General features: G+C 39.5%; 1 protein-coding gene across 10 annotated transcripts in view; it reads right to left on the minus strand.

The window, feature by feature from the left end:
- CCDC138 (coiled-coil domain containing 138) overlaps positions 1-16,259 on the minus strand; it is a 205,561-nt gene that overhangs the window by 137,090 nt on the left and 52,212 nt on the right. For 9 of the 10 annotated variants that reach the window (XM_037070489.1, XM_037070554.1, XM_037070514.1 and 6 more), the window contains one exon: positions 2,399-2,563. The exons of the other annotated variant lie outside the window; for it this stretch is intronic. In XM_037070489.1, coding sequence (XP_036926384.1) covers positions 2,399-2,563 — 165 coding nt within the window. The remainder of the gene's footprint in view (positions 1-2,398; positions 2,564-16,259) is intronic. 10 annotated transcript variants of the gene reach the window in all.

The raw sequence follows: 16,259 nt of genomic DNA on the forward strand, positions 1-16,259 counted from the left end.
TGGAATTTTCTAAGAAAACTAAAAATGAACGTACCTTTTGACCCAGCAATTCCACTCTTGGGAGTATATCCTAAGAACCCTGAAACACCAATCCAAAAGAACCTATGCACCCCGATGTTCATAGCAGCACAATTTACGATAGCCAAGAGTTGGAAGCAACCTAGATGCCCATCAGTAAATGACTTGATCAAAAAACTATGGTACATTTGCACAATGGAATTCTATGCCGCAGAAAGGAAGAAGGAACTCCTACCCTTTGCAACATCATGGATGGAACTGGAAAGCATTATGCTGAGTGAAATAAGCCAGGCAGTGAAAGACAAATACCATATTATATCACCGTTAACAGGGATCTAAACAAAACAAACAAGCAAGCAAAATATGACCAAAGACACTGAAATAGGGAACAGGCTGACAGGGTCCAGAGTGGAGAGGAGAGAGAATCATAGGGGAAAAGGGGATGGACTCACATGAACAAGTATAAAGGACACATGGACAATAACTAAGGGTGGGGGGTGGAAATGGGAGGGAGGTAGGGAGCATGGGGCGGGGGGCGGGGGGCGGGCAGCGTTGGGAATATAAGACAGAAAGCTGTACTTCAACAAAATTAAATAAAAAATTATTTTAAAAAAATTCAACAAAGGGTGTAGCAACATAAAATGGGGTAAAGATAGCCTCTTCAACAAATGGTGATGGGAGAATTGGACAGCTACGTGCAAAAAAAATGAAACTCGAGCACCAACTTACACCATACACAAAAATAAATTCAAGGTGGATAAAAGACTTATATATAAGCTGTAACACCACCGAAGTCCTATAGGAGAACATAGGCAGAAAAATCTCAGATATTTCATGCAGCAACATTTTTATTGATATGTCCCCTAGAGCAAGGGGTGTAAAGGAAAGAATAAACAAATGAAATCTCATCAAAATTAAAAAGCTTCTGCACAGCTAAAGAAAACACTATTAAATAAAAAGACAGCCAACCATTTAGGAAATCATAGTTGTCAATGATACCTCAGACAAGGGGTTAATCTCCAAAATATATAAAGAATTTACATGACTCTATGGTAAGAAAACAAGCAACCCAATTAAAAAGTGGGCAAAGGATTTGAACAGACACTTCTCCAAGGAGGACATACAGAGAAGTCAGAGACACATGAAAAGATGCTCAATATTGCTAGCTATCAGAGAGATGCAAATTAAAACCACAATGAGATACCACTTCACACCACACAGAATGGCCAACATAAACAAAGCAACAAACAACAAATGTTGGAGCGGTTGCGGAGAAACAGAACCCTAGTGCACTGTTGGTGGGACTGCGGACTGGTACCACCACTATGGAAAACAGTATGGAATTTTCTCTCGGAACTAAACATGAATCTGCCTTTTCACCCAGGAATTGCACTGCTAGGATTATATCCTAAGAACCCTAAAATACCAATCCCAAAGAACCTACAGGCTCCAATGTTCATAGCAGCACAATTTACAATAGCCAAGTGCCGGAAGCAACATAGGTGCCCATTAGTAAATGAATGGATCCAAAAACTATGGTACATTTACACAATGGAATTCTATGCAGCAGAAAGAGAAAAGGAGCTTCTACTCTTTGCAACAGCATGGATCGAACTGGAAAGCATTATGGTGAGCGAAATAAGCCATGCGGTGAAAGCCAAATACCACATGATCTCACCTTTAACAGAAACCAAAAAACTAAACAACAAGGAAGCAAATACAACCAAGGACACTGAAATAGAGAATAGGCTGACAGTGGCCAGAGGGGAGAAGGGAGAGGGGAGAGAAGTTCAGGGGAAAAGGGGGAGGGTTTACAGGAACAAGTGTAAGAGACACATGAACAAAAACTAGGGGAATGGAAATGGGAGAGAGCGGGGAGGACTGGGTGGGTGAGCTGGGATGGGAGTAAAAGATAGAAAACCGTATGTGAACAATAATTTTAAAAAGTAATTAAATTTAAAAAACAATTATTTCTGTTTGTTAATGAGAGGACCCTTGAAAATAGATCTTTTAACCTTTTATAACAAAAGGCAAAATAAAACTTATTTTAGTAAAAATGAATCAAAATGGTGTGTTATTAGGAATTGTTCAAATCACTGATTATTTGGCTAACTCTACAATACAATTATTTTTCCATTTTGAGGGTTGGTCTTTAATTTCTGATATCTATTTTTAAAGAGAAATGCCTATCATATTAAGAAATATATATGCATTAATTAAAATTAAATGTGAAATGTATGTTTTTAGAAGTGACTATTGGCATGATCAATTTTCTACCAAAAATACTTTAAATATTTTTTCTCTTATAACATTTACCGGAGGCTTTCCTTTTTTAATTTTCATGTATACTGAGTCATATATTTCAAATGAAAAAACAAACCTTTACACACTTCTCCTGAATATCATTCCTCTGAGAAGCAAATTTGAGTACAGGACTTTCACTACCCATTTCAGATCCTTCACTTTTCAATTTGCTAAGATAATAATCCGATATCCAGTCCATGAAGATGGTTAAAAGTTCATAAACTTGTGCATTAAGTGGTACCTGTATGTAAAAAATTAAATCAAACATTTTAGTTTATAACCTCATAAAACTTCAGAGGCAAGCTTTACATTATGAGTATACATAAAGCACTTCACTAAAATATGTTTCTAAAAGCTCGAAGTGAGAGAAATCCCATATCAAATATCTCAAATTAATATTAGAAACATGTTAAATGCTAGCTAAAAAAAGAAAATTCATCAAAACAACGAAACTGAAAGTACTGCACCTCATTACAAAAACAGAAAACCTTCATGAAAACTCTTTATCTAAGATTCATAATACAAAAAATTAAAATTGGTCTAACTTGAGGGCACAAAGCACCATAACTAAAAGATGTTAACAAACAATTCAAAAGCTGAATGAGTATTATCATAAAAATTTATATCTCCTAATCCCACAAAAATGTTGTTTCTTTATATTACAGCATTTAATAAATATGATATGAAATTCTATTCTTGGAAATCCTGTTTCTTGACAGGTTACCAAAATGGGAAAAGAATGTCACAAAAATTTTATATGTTAAATTAGGCTAATTTTAGTATAACTTAAAATCACTTTTAGTCAATTTAATTCAATATTTATAACACATTTACTTTAAGCAGAAAACTATGCTAAATTTAATTAGGTATTTAAAAGTTTAAAAGAAATAAATACAAATTAATAAAAATAGCTAATAAAAAGTTAATATAAAACAGACAGCAATCCATCAAAACAGAATCATATGATTGAAAACAAACTGATATAACCAGAGAGGGGTAGGAGGAGATAATGGGGGGGAAAGGGGGAAGGGTTTTCAAGAACATGTATAAAGGACACATGGGCAAAACCAAACCAGGGTAGGATCAAGGGTGGGAAGTGGGATTGGCTGGAGTGCAGGGAAAAAATGGAGACAATTGTACTTGAACAACAATAAAAAGTAAAAAAGTTACATTAATATGCATAAAATACTTTTAATCGTCTAAATCATCTTCAAATAAAATCTTTTGATAAAATTTAAAATCATCTTTAGTGTATGAATTAAAAGCTCCACTTTTGACTTCCAGCCAAGATGGAGGCACAGGTAGACACACTGTGCCTTGTCACACACCAAAAGAAGAACAAATTTAAAAACAAAAAACAACCAGTACTGACATAAAATCAAACAGTATGGAAGTCTGACAATCAAGGAGTTAAAGAAGAAACACTCAACCACACTGGTAGGAAGGGTGAAGACGGGGAGCCAGGTGGAGCAGACGCATGGCAAGGCAGGGACTTATGGACTTGGTGGATCCACATTCACGTTTAGATAAACCAGGAATAACAACTGGGGAGCAAGATAGACCACACAACCCAGGATTCCAGTTTGGGGAAATAAAGCCTCAAAGCCTCTGACTGAAAACACCTGCGGGGGTTGAGGCAGCAGCAGGAGAAACTCCCAGCCTCACAGAAGAGTTCACTGAAGAGACCCACAGGGGCCTAAAACATACACAAAGACACCCACCTGAGAATCCACACCAGAAAGGCCCAATTTGCTTGTGGGTAGTGGGCGAAGCGACTGAAAACACACAGTGGAGCAAGTGACACTGCTCCCTCTTGGACTCCTGCCAACATATACAGCGTCACAATGCAGCAACTAGGGTTGCCTGCCCAACCGTGAACACCTAAGGCTCAGCCTCTTACAATGTAACAGGTGGGCCAAGACAAAAAAAAAAATGGCCCAAATGAAACACCAAACACATCAAAGCTCCAGAAAACATACAACTAAAAGACAAAGAGATAGCCAACCTATCAGATGCACAGTTCAAACCACTGGTGATGAGGATGCTCACAGAATTGGGTGAATATGGTGGCAAAATAGAAGGAAAAGTGAAGGCTATGAGAAATGAAATAAGGGAAAATGTACACGGAGCCAACAGTGAAGGGAGGGAAACTGGGACTCAAATCAACAGTATGGAGCAAAAGAAAGAAACAAACATTCAACCAGGACAGAATGAAGAAACAAGAATTCAAAAAAATGAGGAGAGACTTAGGAATCTCCAGGACACCTCTAAGCGTTCCAACAGCCAAATCATAGGGGTGCCAGAAGAAGGGGAAGAGCAAGAAATTGAAAACATAATGAAGGAGAACTGCCTCAATCTGGTAAAAGAAACAGACTTTCAGGAAGTCCAGGAAGCCCAGAGTCCCAAAGAAGTAGGACCCTAGGAAGCACACCAAGGCACATCACAATTAAATTACCCAAGATTAAAGATAAGGAGAAAATCTTAAAAGCAGCAACAGAAAAAGACAGTTACCTACAAAGGAGGTCCCATAAGATTATCAGTTGATTTCTCAAAAGAAACCTTTCAGGCAAGAAGGGGATGGAAAGAAGTACTCGAAGTAATTATGTCCCTTATGACCTAATAAGTCATAACGAATCTACATCCAAGATTACTTCATCCAGAAGAGCTATCATTTAGAATGGAAGAGCAGATAAACTGCTTCCTCAATAAGGTCACGTTAAAAGAATTCATCATCAACAAGGCCTTATTATATGAAATGATAAAGAGATCTATCTAGGAAAAAGAAGATATAAAATATGAACAGTAAAATGTCAACAAACTCACAGGTATTAAAAACTAAGCCTAAAAAAACAAACAAACAAAAAAGAAACTAAGCAAACCATTAGAAACAGAAACAAAGAAATGGAGATCACATGGAGGGTTATTATCGGGGTAGTGGGAACAGGAGCGGTGGGGGAGAAATATGGAGAATAAGTAGTATAAATGGTAGGCAGAAAATAGACAAGGGGAAATAAAGGATAATATAGGAAATATAGAACCCAAGAATTTATATGTACAACCCATGGACACAAACTAAAGGTTTGGAATGCAGGTAGGAGGGGGTCAGCAGGGTGGAGGGGAATTAAGGGGGGAAATGAGACAACTGTAATAGCATAATGTATAAAATACAATAAAAAGAAAAACTGCTCCACTTTTCCCTTTTTGACTTGTTCATAGATACTTTATACATAATAACGAAACCTAGAAGCAATCCAAATGTGGATCAAAAGTGAACAAATAAATGAACTGTGATAAATATATGCCAATCTACATAGCCATAAAAAAGAATTAACTGGCAACCATCAAAATGTTCTCTGTATGTCTGAGTTTGTTTCTGTTATGTTTGTTCATTTATTTTGTCTTTTAATTTTATACTTTTTATTGTTATTCAAGTACAAGTGCCTCCAATTTTTCTCCACCACTCACACCCCATCCTCCCCAGCTCCCACCCGCTCCTTTCTACCACCACCTTGGGCTTTGTCCATGGGACATTTATACATATTCCTGACAACCCCTCCCTCTTTTGCTCTCATTATGCCCTCCCACCTCCCCTCTGGTCACTGTCAGTTTGTTCTTAATTTCAACTCTCTGGTTACATTTTGCTTTCTTGTTTGATTCCACTTATAGGTGAAAGCATATGGTATTTTTCTTTCATTGTCTGGCTATTTTCACTTACCATAATGCTCTTCAGACTCATCCATGCTGCTGCCAAGAGTAGGGGCTCCTTTCTTTCTACTGCGTATTATTCCACTGTGTAAATGTACCATAGTTTTTGATCTACTCATTTCATGAGGCAAACTAAGGTTGCTTCCAGCACTTGACTATTGTAAAATGTGCTGCTATGAACATTGGTGTACATATTCTTTTGAATTCGTATTTCAAGATTCTAAGGGTATAATCTCATCAGTGGAATTGCCAGGTCAAAGGGCAGTTCCATTTTTAGTTTTTTGAGGGAATTCCATATACTTTTCCACAATGGATGCATCAGTCTGCATTCCCACCAACAGTGTACTACGATTTCCTTTTCTCTGCAAACTCACCAGCATTTGTTTGTTGATTTCTTTATGACAACCATTCTGACCATTGTGAAGTGGTATCTCATGGTGGTTTTAATTTACATCTTTCTGATAGCTAGTGATGTTGAGCACCATTTCTTATGTTTCTGGGCCCTCTGTATGTCCCCCTTAGAGAAGTGTATGTTCTGGTCCTCTGCCAATTTTTTTTAATTGGGTTGTTTGTCTTCCTGGAGTGGAGTTGTATGAATTCTTTATATATATTAGAGATCAAACTTTTGTCCAAGGTATCATTTTCGAATGAATTTTCCCATACAGTTGGTTCCCTTCTTATTTTGCTGATGTTTTCTTTAGCTGTGCAGATATCACAGCTAAAGAAATAAGCTTTTTATTTAGATGATGCCACATTTATTTATTCCTTCCATTATATCCCTTCCTCTAGGGAACACATCAGTGAAAATACTGCTGTGTGGAATATCTGAGATTTTCCTCCCTATGTTCTCCAGAAGAACTTTTATGGTGTCACAACTTTTATGTAAGTCTTTAATCACCTTCATTTAATTTTTGTATATGGTGTAAGTTGGTAGTCAACTTTCATTTTTTTGCATGTACGTTTCCAGATCTCTCAACATCATTTGTTGAAGAGGCTATTTTTACTCCATTTTATGCTGCATTTTTTAAAAAATATTTTATTGATTATACCATTACTGTTGTTCTATTCCCCCCCTTCATTCCCCTCCACCCGCATACTCCCTCCCCCACCATTCTCCCCCCCATAGTTTATAACCACGTGTCTCAAGTACTTTAGATTCTATATTTCACCCACTATTCTTGCCCTCCCCCTATCTATTTTCTACCAACTGTCTATGATATTTTCTGTGCCTTCTCCTCCCTTCTCCACCTCCCACTCCCCTGTTGCTAAGCCTCCATGTGTTCTTCATTCCTATGGTTCCACTCCTGATCTAGCTGTCCTCTTGCTTTGCTTTTGTTTTAGGTGTGGTTAATAACTCTGAGTTTTCTGTCCTTTCAATGTTAATATTTTTCATCATCTTTTTCTTATATAAGTCCCTTTAGCATTTCATAGAATAAGGGCTTGGGATGATGACCTCCTTCAACTTGACCTTATCTGGGAAGCACTTTATCTGTCCTTCCATTCTAAGTGAAACTTTTGCTGGATAAAGCAATCTTGGCTGTAGGTATTTGGATTTCACGACATGGAATACTTCTTTCCAGCCCCTTCTTGCCTGTAAGGTCTCTTTTGAGAAATCCACTGACAGTCTGATGGGTACTCCTTTGTAGGTGACTGTCCCCTTATCCCTTGTTGCTTCTAGGATTCTCTCCTTCATTTTGGTCTTGGCTAATGTAATTATGATGTGCCTTGGTGTGTTCCTTCTTGGGTCCAACTTCTTTGGCACTCTCTGAGCTTCCTGGATTTCCTGGAAGTCTATTTCCTTTGCCAGACTGGGGAAGTTCTCCTTAATTATTTGTTCAAATAAGTGTTCCACTCGTGGCTGTTTCTTTCCCCCTTCTGGTACCCCTATAATCCGGATGTTGGAACGTTTAAAGATGTCTTGGAGGTTCCTAAGCCTCTCCTCATTTTTTTGAATTCTCATTTCTTCATTCTTTTTGGTTGGGTGTTTTGTTCTTCCTTCTGGTCCATTCCATTGATTTGAGTCCCAGTTTCCTTTCCATCACTATTGGTTTCCTGGACATCTCCCTTCATTTCAATTAGTTTAGCCTTCATATGTTCCTCTAATTTGTGACTATAATCAACCAGTTCTGTTAGCATCCTGATAAACAGTGTCTTGAATTGTGCTTCTGAGAGGCTGTCAATTTCTTGGTCGCTGAGAGTTATGGGCTCTGGGACTTTGAATTCTTCTTGTGCCTTCTTTTGGGCTGTTTGTGCCTGTTCCGGAGCAGGATCGGAGCCATAAGGTGTTCACTAGCACAGGGCAACTAAGTCGCTGGGTTGTGACGTTCTATGTGGGGGAGGGGTCAAAGAGGGACTATGGCATCCCGCCTGCCGCCTGCCACCTCGGCCCTCACCGGGGCCGCAGCTGCTGCCGTCACCAGGCCAACGAGTTTCGACCCACTGCACTCGAGTGTGCCACCGCCTGCGGCCTCACCCCCTGGGGCCTGCGAGGTCCGTCTCACTGTGCGCGAATGTGCAACCGTGGTCAGTCTGCCCCGCATCCCAACTGGTTCCGGACTGCCAGCGCCTAGGTCGGGGACCTGTCCTGCCCGACCCTGCTCGCTGCTGGCTCCGCCCCTCTTACCCTCCCCATTGAACGGTTAGATGTAGTGGGACTTCCGTATAATTCAATTTTCTGTCCTTTGGTTGTGTCTTTGTTTCTCCAAACCTTTGTTGTATTCAAATTTGGTTGTGGGAGAAGGCACAGTGTTTCCACCTATGCCTCCATCTTGGCAGAAGTCTATGCTTCTTCTTCCTTTGTTGAATATTAATTGACCACAGAGACTTGGGTTTATTCCTAGGCTCTCTCTTCTGTTCCATTGGTCTATCCTAAGAACCCTAAAACAACAATCCCAAAGAACATATGCACCCCAATTCATAGCAGCACAATTTACAATAGCCAAGAGTTGAAGAAACCTAGGTGCCCGTCAGTAAATGAATGGATAAAAAAACTATGGTACAAATACACAATGGAATTCTATGAAGCAGAGAGAAAGAAGGAGCTCCTACCTTTTACAACAGCATGGATGAAACTGGAAAGCCTTATGCTGAGTGATATAGGCCAGGTGTTGAAGGACAAATATCATATGATCTCACCTTTAAAAGGAAGCTAAACAACAAAACAAAGAAAGAAGCAAAATACTGAAATAGAGAACAGGGGGACAGCGACCAGAGAGGAGAGGAGAAGGAATTTCAGGGGAAATAAAGGAGGGATTTGGAGGAACAGATACAAAGGATACATGGACAACTAAGACGTGTGGAAATGGGAAGGAGGGGAGAGCACGGCGGGGGGGGGGGGTGGACTGGGAGTAATAGACAAAAAACTGTAATTGAAAAATAATTAAATAGAGGACTGAGGAAGATGGCAGCAGACTAGGACAAAGGATTTCGCTTCCCTCCACTCGCCGGAGAAAAACCAGGCTGATCGGCGGAGGAGAGCAGCAGATACTTAACAGGAACCCAGCATATGGGAAAGCAGGACTCCAGAAAGTGCAGCGGACACTGAATGACCAGAGGTTGAGGAGAGGAGACAACCGCAGATCAACAAGGTATGAGAGAACAGCGCAGAGGCTGCAGGCCCTTCGCCGGGCTGCACCAGGACCCAGGCAGGGCCATCTTGGTCTCTGAGAGCCGAGGGCGGGCAACAACAACCCTAAGAGAGAATTAATCACCGGCACCCTCCCTAACCAGCAGGGCACAGATTGGAAAACACCAGAAGAGATCAGTTTGCCTGTAGTGGCAGAGAAAGGAGTGGACATTGGGAAGCAAACCAGAGAGCTCTGATAATCCGTGGAGTCAGGCTGTGGTTTCTGGCTTTGGAAACTGAGAGTGGCAGTGTGTTCCAGGTAGCGCGGGACTTGAGCCGGTGCTCCCACAGTCTAAGGGAGCTGTGGGCAGCTGGCAGAGCCCTTGGAAGAGCTTCAGTCGCCAGCTCCCTCCCTACCCAGCCGGTTGCAGACTGAGAAAAACTGGGAGTCAGGCTGTGGTTGCCGGCTTGGGGAATTGAGAATCCCCGGTGGGTTCCCGGTAGCACGGGACCTAGGCCAGCAATCCCACAGTCTCGGGAAGTTGCGGACTACTGGCAGGAAATCTGGAAGAGTGCCAGTCGCCAGCTCCCTCCCTACCCAGCTGGGCGTGGACTGAGAAGCACCGAGAGTCAGGCTGTGGCTGCCGGCTTGGAAGAATTGTGAGTTGCCCTGTGTGTTCAGCCACAGCACTGGAAAAGGTCCAAGCCCAAGCCTGAGAGACCACGAAAGCCTGGCTGGAAGCCCCCGCCCTCACGCCAGGCCAGGGATAAGAAACCTGGGGGAAAACCTACTCTCAGGGGGGCACAGGACAGCGACGCCAGTCTGGATCTTGGGAGGGCACTGGCGAGACCAGCTAAGTTCACCAAGATGAGAGAAAGGCCACAGTAATAGCCCCTCAGGCTGCTGCAGCCAGCTAGTGAGACCAGAAGAAAAGGTTTGACCTGCTGGAAAAAAACAAGAGGATTAGGTGGAAGTGGAGAACACCAAGATATCTGCAGGAGACTGCACCAGCGAATTTTACAGGCATCCTACCACAGAAGTGCACACCATAAATCCAGGGAACCAGAACAGATCAATTTAAGAAGCTGAGGACAATAAAAAGAGCACCACCAACAACGGGAAGACAAAAAAAAATCCCAAAGTGAAAGAAAAGGAGGAAGTCTCAGAAAGAATGTTAGATGAAATAGAGGCAAGTCAACTATCAGATATTGAATTCAAAGCACTGGTTATCAGGAAATTCAAAGAGCTTACAACGAGCTACCACAAATTACAGGGAGATACAATGAACTCTCCGCAAACTATACCAACATGACAAAGAAAATAGAAACCATCAGCAAAAGCTAAGAGGAAATGAAGAATACAATTTCTGAACTCATGAACAAAGTAGAAGGTATGAATAGTAGGATCGATGAGGCGGAAGACCGTATAAGCAAGCTTGAAGACAGGGTGGAAAGAATCTCGCAGAAGGACCAAATAATGGAAAAGAAAATGAGAAAGCATGAGGAGAGTTTAAGAGCAAGACAATATGAAACGTAATAATATCGAAATAATAGGACTACCACAAGGAGAAGAAAAACAAGGGATAGAAAACCTATATGAAAGACTAATAACCGAAAATTTTCCTAAGTTGAGGAGAGATGAAGTCACAAAAATCTAGGAATCACAGAGAGTCCCAAGCAGGTGGAACCCAAAGAGGCCTACTGCAAAACACATCATCATTAAAATAGCAAAACTCCAAGACAAAGAGAGAATCCTAAAGGCACCAAGGGAGAAAAAGGAAGTAACATACAAGGGGGTCCCAATAAGGTTGGCTACTGACTTCTCAATGGAAACATTCCAAGCAAGAAGACAATGGCAAGAAATATTCCAAATAATGAGAAACAGAGGCCTACAACCAAGGCTACTGTACCCAGCAAGGTTCTCAATCAAGATAGAAGGCCAAATAAAGAGCTTCCAAGAAAAAAGAAGTCTAAAAGAATATGCCTCCACCAAACCAGCTTTACAGGAATTACTAATAGGGCTACTTTGAGGAAAGGAAGGAAAAGAGAAAGATAGAGAGGAACACAGGTACACAAATGGCAATGAATAAGTACTTTTCAATAATAACCTTAAATGTAAATGGATTAAATGCACCAAATAAAAGACATAGAAAAGCTGAATGGATAAGAAAGCATGACCCACACTTATGCTGCCTACAAGAGACCCCCTTCAGGTGAAAAGACCATCACATATTAAAGGTAAAAGGATGGTAACAAATGTTTCAAGCAAATGGACAAGAAAAAGAAGACGGGATAGCAATTCTCATATCAGACAAAATAGACTTCAAAAACAAGGCCACAAAGAGAGACCGAGAAGGTCACTTCATAATACTGAAGGGAAGAATCCACCAAGAACACATTAACATTGTAAATATATATGCACCGAACATAGGAGCACCCAAATATATAAAGAAAATCCTAGAGGACCTCAAGAAAGATATTGACAGCAACACAATTATACTAGGGGATTTTAACACCCCACTGTCTAAAATGGACAAATCTTCCAAACAAAATATAAAAAAAGATATTGCGGCATTAAATCACACCCTAAACGAAATGGACCTAATTGATATTTATAGAGCCCTCCATCCCAAAGAAGCTAAATACACTTTTTTTTCAAATGCACATGGAACATTTTCAAAGATAGATCTCATGATAGGACACAAAATGAGTATCAACAAATTCAAAAAATAGAAATCATACCACGCATTTTCTCTGATCACAAAGGACTGAAATTGGGAACCAACTCCACAAGAAAAAACCCAAAACACCCAAAATCATGGAGATAGAATGGTATGCTATTAAACAACGAATGGGTCAAGATTGAAATTATGGAAGAAATCAAAAAACTTCTCGAAACTAATGAAAATGAACTCACAACAACTCCAAATTTATGGGACAGAGTGTAGGCAGTCATGAGAGGGAAGTTCATAGTAATACAGGCTTACCTAAAGAAAATAGAAACATTTCAAACAAACAACCTAACCCAACGCCTCCAAGAACTCGAGGAATAACAACAAAGACAGCCCAGAGCAAGTAGAAGGAAGGAAATAACCACGATCAGAGCAGAATTAAACGACATAGAGACTAAAAGCACAATTCTAAGGATCAATGAATCCAGGAGTTGGTTTTTTGAAAAGATAAACAAAATAGACCAACCTTTAAGTAGGCTCATCAAGAAAAGAAGAGAGAGGACCCAAATAAACACAAAAAGAAATGAAAGAGGAGAGATTACAACTGATACCACAGAAACATAAGAGATTGTAAGGAATTACTATGCAGAGCTGTATGCCAAGAAATTTGAAAACCTAGGTGAAATGGACAAATTTCTAGAAAAATATAATCTTCCAAAACTCAATGAAAAAGAAGCAGAAAACATGAACAGGCCAATAACAGCAAATGAAATTGAAGAAGTAATCAAAAAACTCACATCACACAAAAGCCCCGGACCAGATGGTTTCACAGGAGAATTCTACAAAACTTTTAAGGAAGAGCTAATCCCTATTCTTCACGGACTGTTCCAAAAATTCCAAAATGTTGGGAAACTCCCCAACTCTTTTTATGAAGCCAGTATCACCCTAATTCCAAAGCCAGATAGAGACACAACAAAGAAAGAAAACTTCAGGCCAATATCGCTGATGAACATAGATGCTAAAATCCTCAATAAAATATTGGCAAATTGCATCCAACAATACATCAAAAAGATCATACATCACAACCAAGTGGGATTCATCCCGGGGATGCAACAATGCTTCATTATTTGCAAATCAATAAATGTAATACACCACATAAACAAAAGCAGAGACAAAAACCACATGATCATATCAATAGATGCGGAAAAAGCTTTTGATAAGGTACAACACCCATTTATGATAAAGGTACTCAGAAAAATGGGAATAGAGTGAGCATTCCTCAATATAATAAAGGCCATATATGAAAGAACTACAGCCAACATCATACTCAATGGGCAAAAACTAAAAGCTTTTCCACTAAGATCAGGAACAAGACAAGGTTGTCCACTTTGACCACTTCTATTCAATATAATATTGGAAGTTCTAGCCACAGTGATCAGACAAGAAAAGGAAAAAGGCATCCAAATCAGAAAGGAGGAAACAAAACGAGCACTGTGTGCAGATGACACGATAGTGTACATGGAAAATCCTATAGCATGTACCAAAAAACTGCTTGAACTAAGAAATGAATTTGGCAAAACAGCGGGATACAAAGTCAATATCCAGAAATCAAAGGCATTTTTGTTTACCAACAGAAGAGCAGAAGCAGATATGAAGAAAAAAGTCCTATTCGATATAGCAAAAACAAAAATAAAATATTGGGGAATAAACCTAACCAAGGAGGTAAAAGACCTATATAAAGAAAACTACACAACATTGAAGAAAGAAATCAAGGAAGACACAAATAAATGGAAACATATACTGTGTTCATGGATTGGAATAAATAACATCATCAATATGTCTATAATACCCAAAGGAATTTACAGATTTAATGTAATACCTATTACCAATAGCATATTTCACAGACATAGAACAAACACTTCAAAAATTTATATGGAACCATGAAAGACCCTGAATAGCAGCCGCAATTTTGAAAAAGAAGAACAAAGTAGGGCGGATCAAAATACCTGATATCAAACTGTATTACAAGGCCGCTGTAATCAAAACAGCCTGGTACTGGCACAAAAACAGGCACATAGACCAGTGAAATAGAACAGAGAGCCCAGAAATAAACCCAACTCTCTACAATCAATTAATATTCGACAAAGGGGGCAATAACATAAAATAGAGTAAAGATAGTCTTTTCAACAAATGGTGTTGGGAGAACTGGACAGCTATATGCAAAAAAATGAAACTCCAGCACCAACTTACACCATACACCAAAATAAATTCAAGGTGGATAAAAGACTTAAATATAAGCCATGAAACCATTAAAGCCCTAGAGGAGAGCATTGGCAGGAAAATCTCAGATATTCCACGCAGCAAGATTTTTACTGATACGTCCCCTAGAGCAAAGGACATAAAGGAAAGAATAAACAAGTGGGATCTTATCAAACTTAAAATCTTCTGCATGGCTAAGGAAAACAGTATCCAGATAAAAAGAGAAGCAACAGCTTGGGAAACATATTTGCCAATGATATGTCACACAAAGGTTTGAGGGCTGGAGAGGTTGTGGGGAAAAGGGGACCCTAGTTCACTGTTGGTGGGACTGCAGACTGGTACAACCATTATGGAAAACAGTATGGAATTTTCTCAGAAAACTAAAAATGAACATGCCTTTGAACCAGCAATTCCACTCTTAGAAATATATCCTAAGAACTCTGAAACACCAATCCAAAAGAACCTATGCACCCTGATGTTCACAGCAGCACAATTTACGATAGCCAAGAGTTGGAAGCAACCTACATGCCCATCAGTAAATGACTGGATCAAAAAGCTATGGCACATGTACACAGTGGAATTCTATGCAGCAGAAAGAAAGAAGGAGCTGCTACCCTTTGCAACATCATGGATGGAACTGGAAAGCATTACGCTCAGCAAAATAAGCCTGGCGGTGAAAGATAAATACCATATGATATCACCGTTAACAGGAATCTAAACAACAAAACAAACAAGCAAGCAAAATATGACCAATGACACTCAAATATGGAACAGGCTGACAGGGTTCAGAGGGGAGAGGGAGAGAATCATAGGGGAAAAGAGGATGGACTCAAATGAAGAAGTATAAAGGACACATGGAAAATAACTAAGAGTGGGGCAGATATGGGAGGGAGGTGGGGAGCACTGGGCAGGAGACGGGCAGGGCTGGGAATATGAGACAGAAAACTGTACTTTATCAAGAATTAAATTTTAAAAACTGGAAAAAAAAGAAAAAATAAATAAATTTTAAAAATTTGCTGCTGATATTCAGGGTCTTTTTTAGCTTCATATAAATTTTTGAAATATTCTGTATCTGTGAAAAATATCATTGGTATTTTTATAGGGATTGCACTGAATCTATAAATTGCTCTGGGTATTATGCACATTTTGAAAATGTTAATTCTTCCAATCTAAGAACATGGTACATGCCTCCCTTTCTTTGTGTCTTCCTTAATTTCTTTCTTCAGTGGTGTATAGTCTCCTGAGTACAGGTGTTTTACCTCCTTGGTTTGGTTTATTCCTAGGTACTTTATTTTTCTTGTTCCTATATCAAATGGGATTTTTCCCCTGATTTCTGTTTCTGATATTTCATTGTTAGTGTACAAAAATGCCTTTGATTTCTGAATATTGACTTTGTATCCCACCATTTTTCACATATTAGGTCATGTAGTTTTTTTGGTAAAGTCTATAGGATTTTCTACGTACACTATCATGTCATCTTCAAACAATGAGAATTTTGCTTCCTCCTTTCCAATTTGGATGCCCCTTACTTCCTTTTCTTGCCTGGTTGCTGTGGCTAGGATTTCCAATACTATGTTGAATAGAGGTGGTGAAAGAGGACATCCTTGTCTTGTTCCTGATCTTCGTGGAAAATCTTTTAGTTTTTGCCACTGAGTATGATCTTGGTAGTTTTTCCACTTTTTAAAAATAAAAGTTTGTTTTGTCACCAGCATCCATGGAAGTTTATATGCCAAGAA

Source organism: Sturnira hondurensis, unplaced genomic scaffold (genome assembly GCF_014824575.4).
Source record: "Sturnira hondurensis isolate 20B ecotype Veracruz unplaced genomic scaffold, ASM1482457v3 Scaffold0001304, whole genome shotgun sequence".
Taxonomy (NCBI): domain Eukaryota; kingdom Metazoa; phylum Chordata; class Mammalia; order Chiroptera; family Phyllostomidae; genus Sturnira; species Sturnira hondurensis.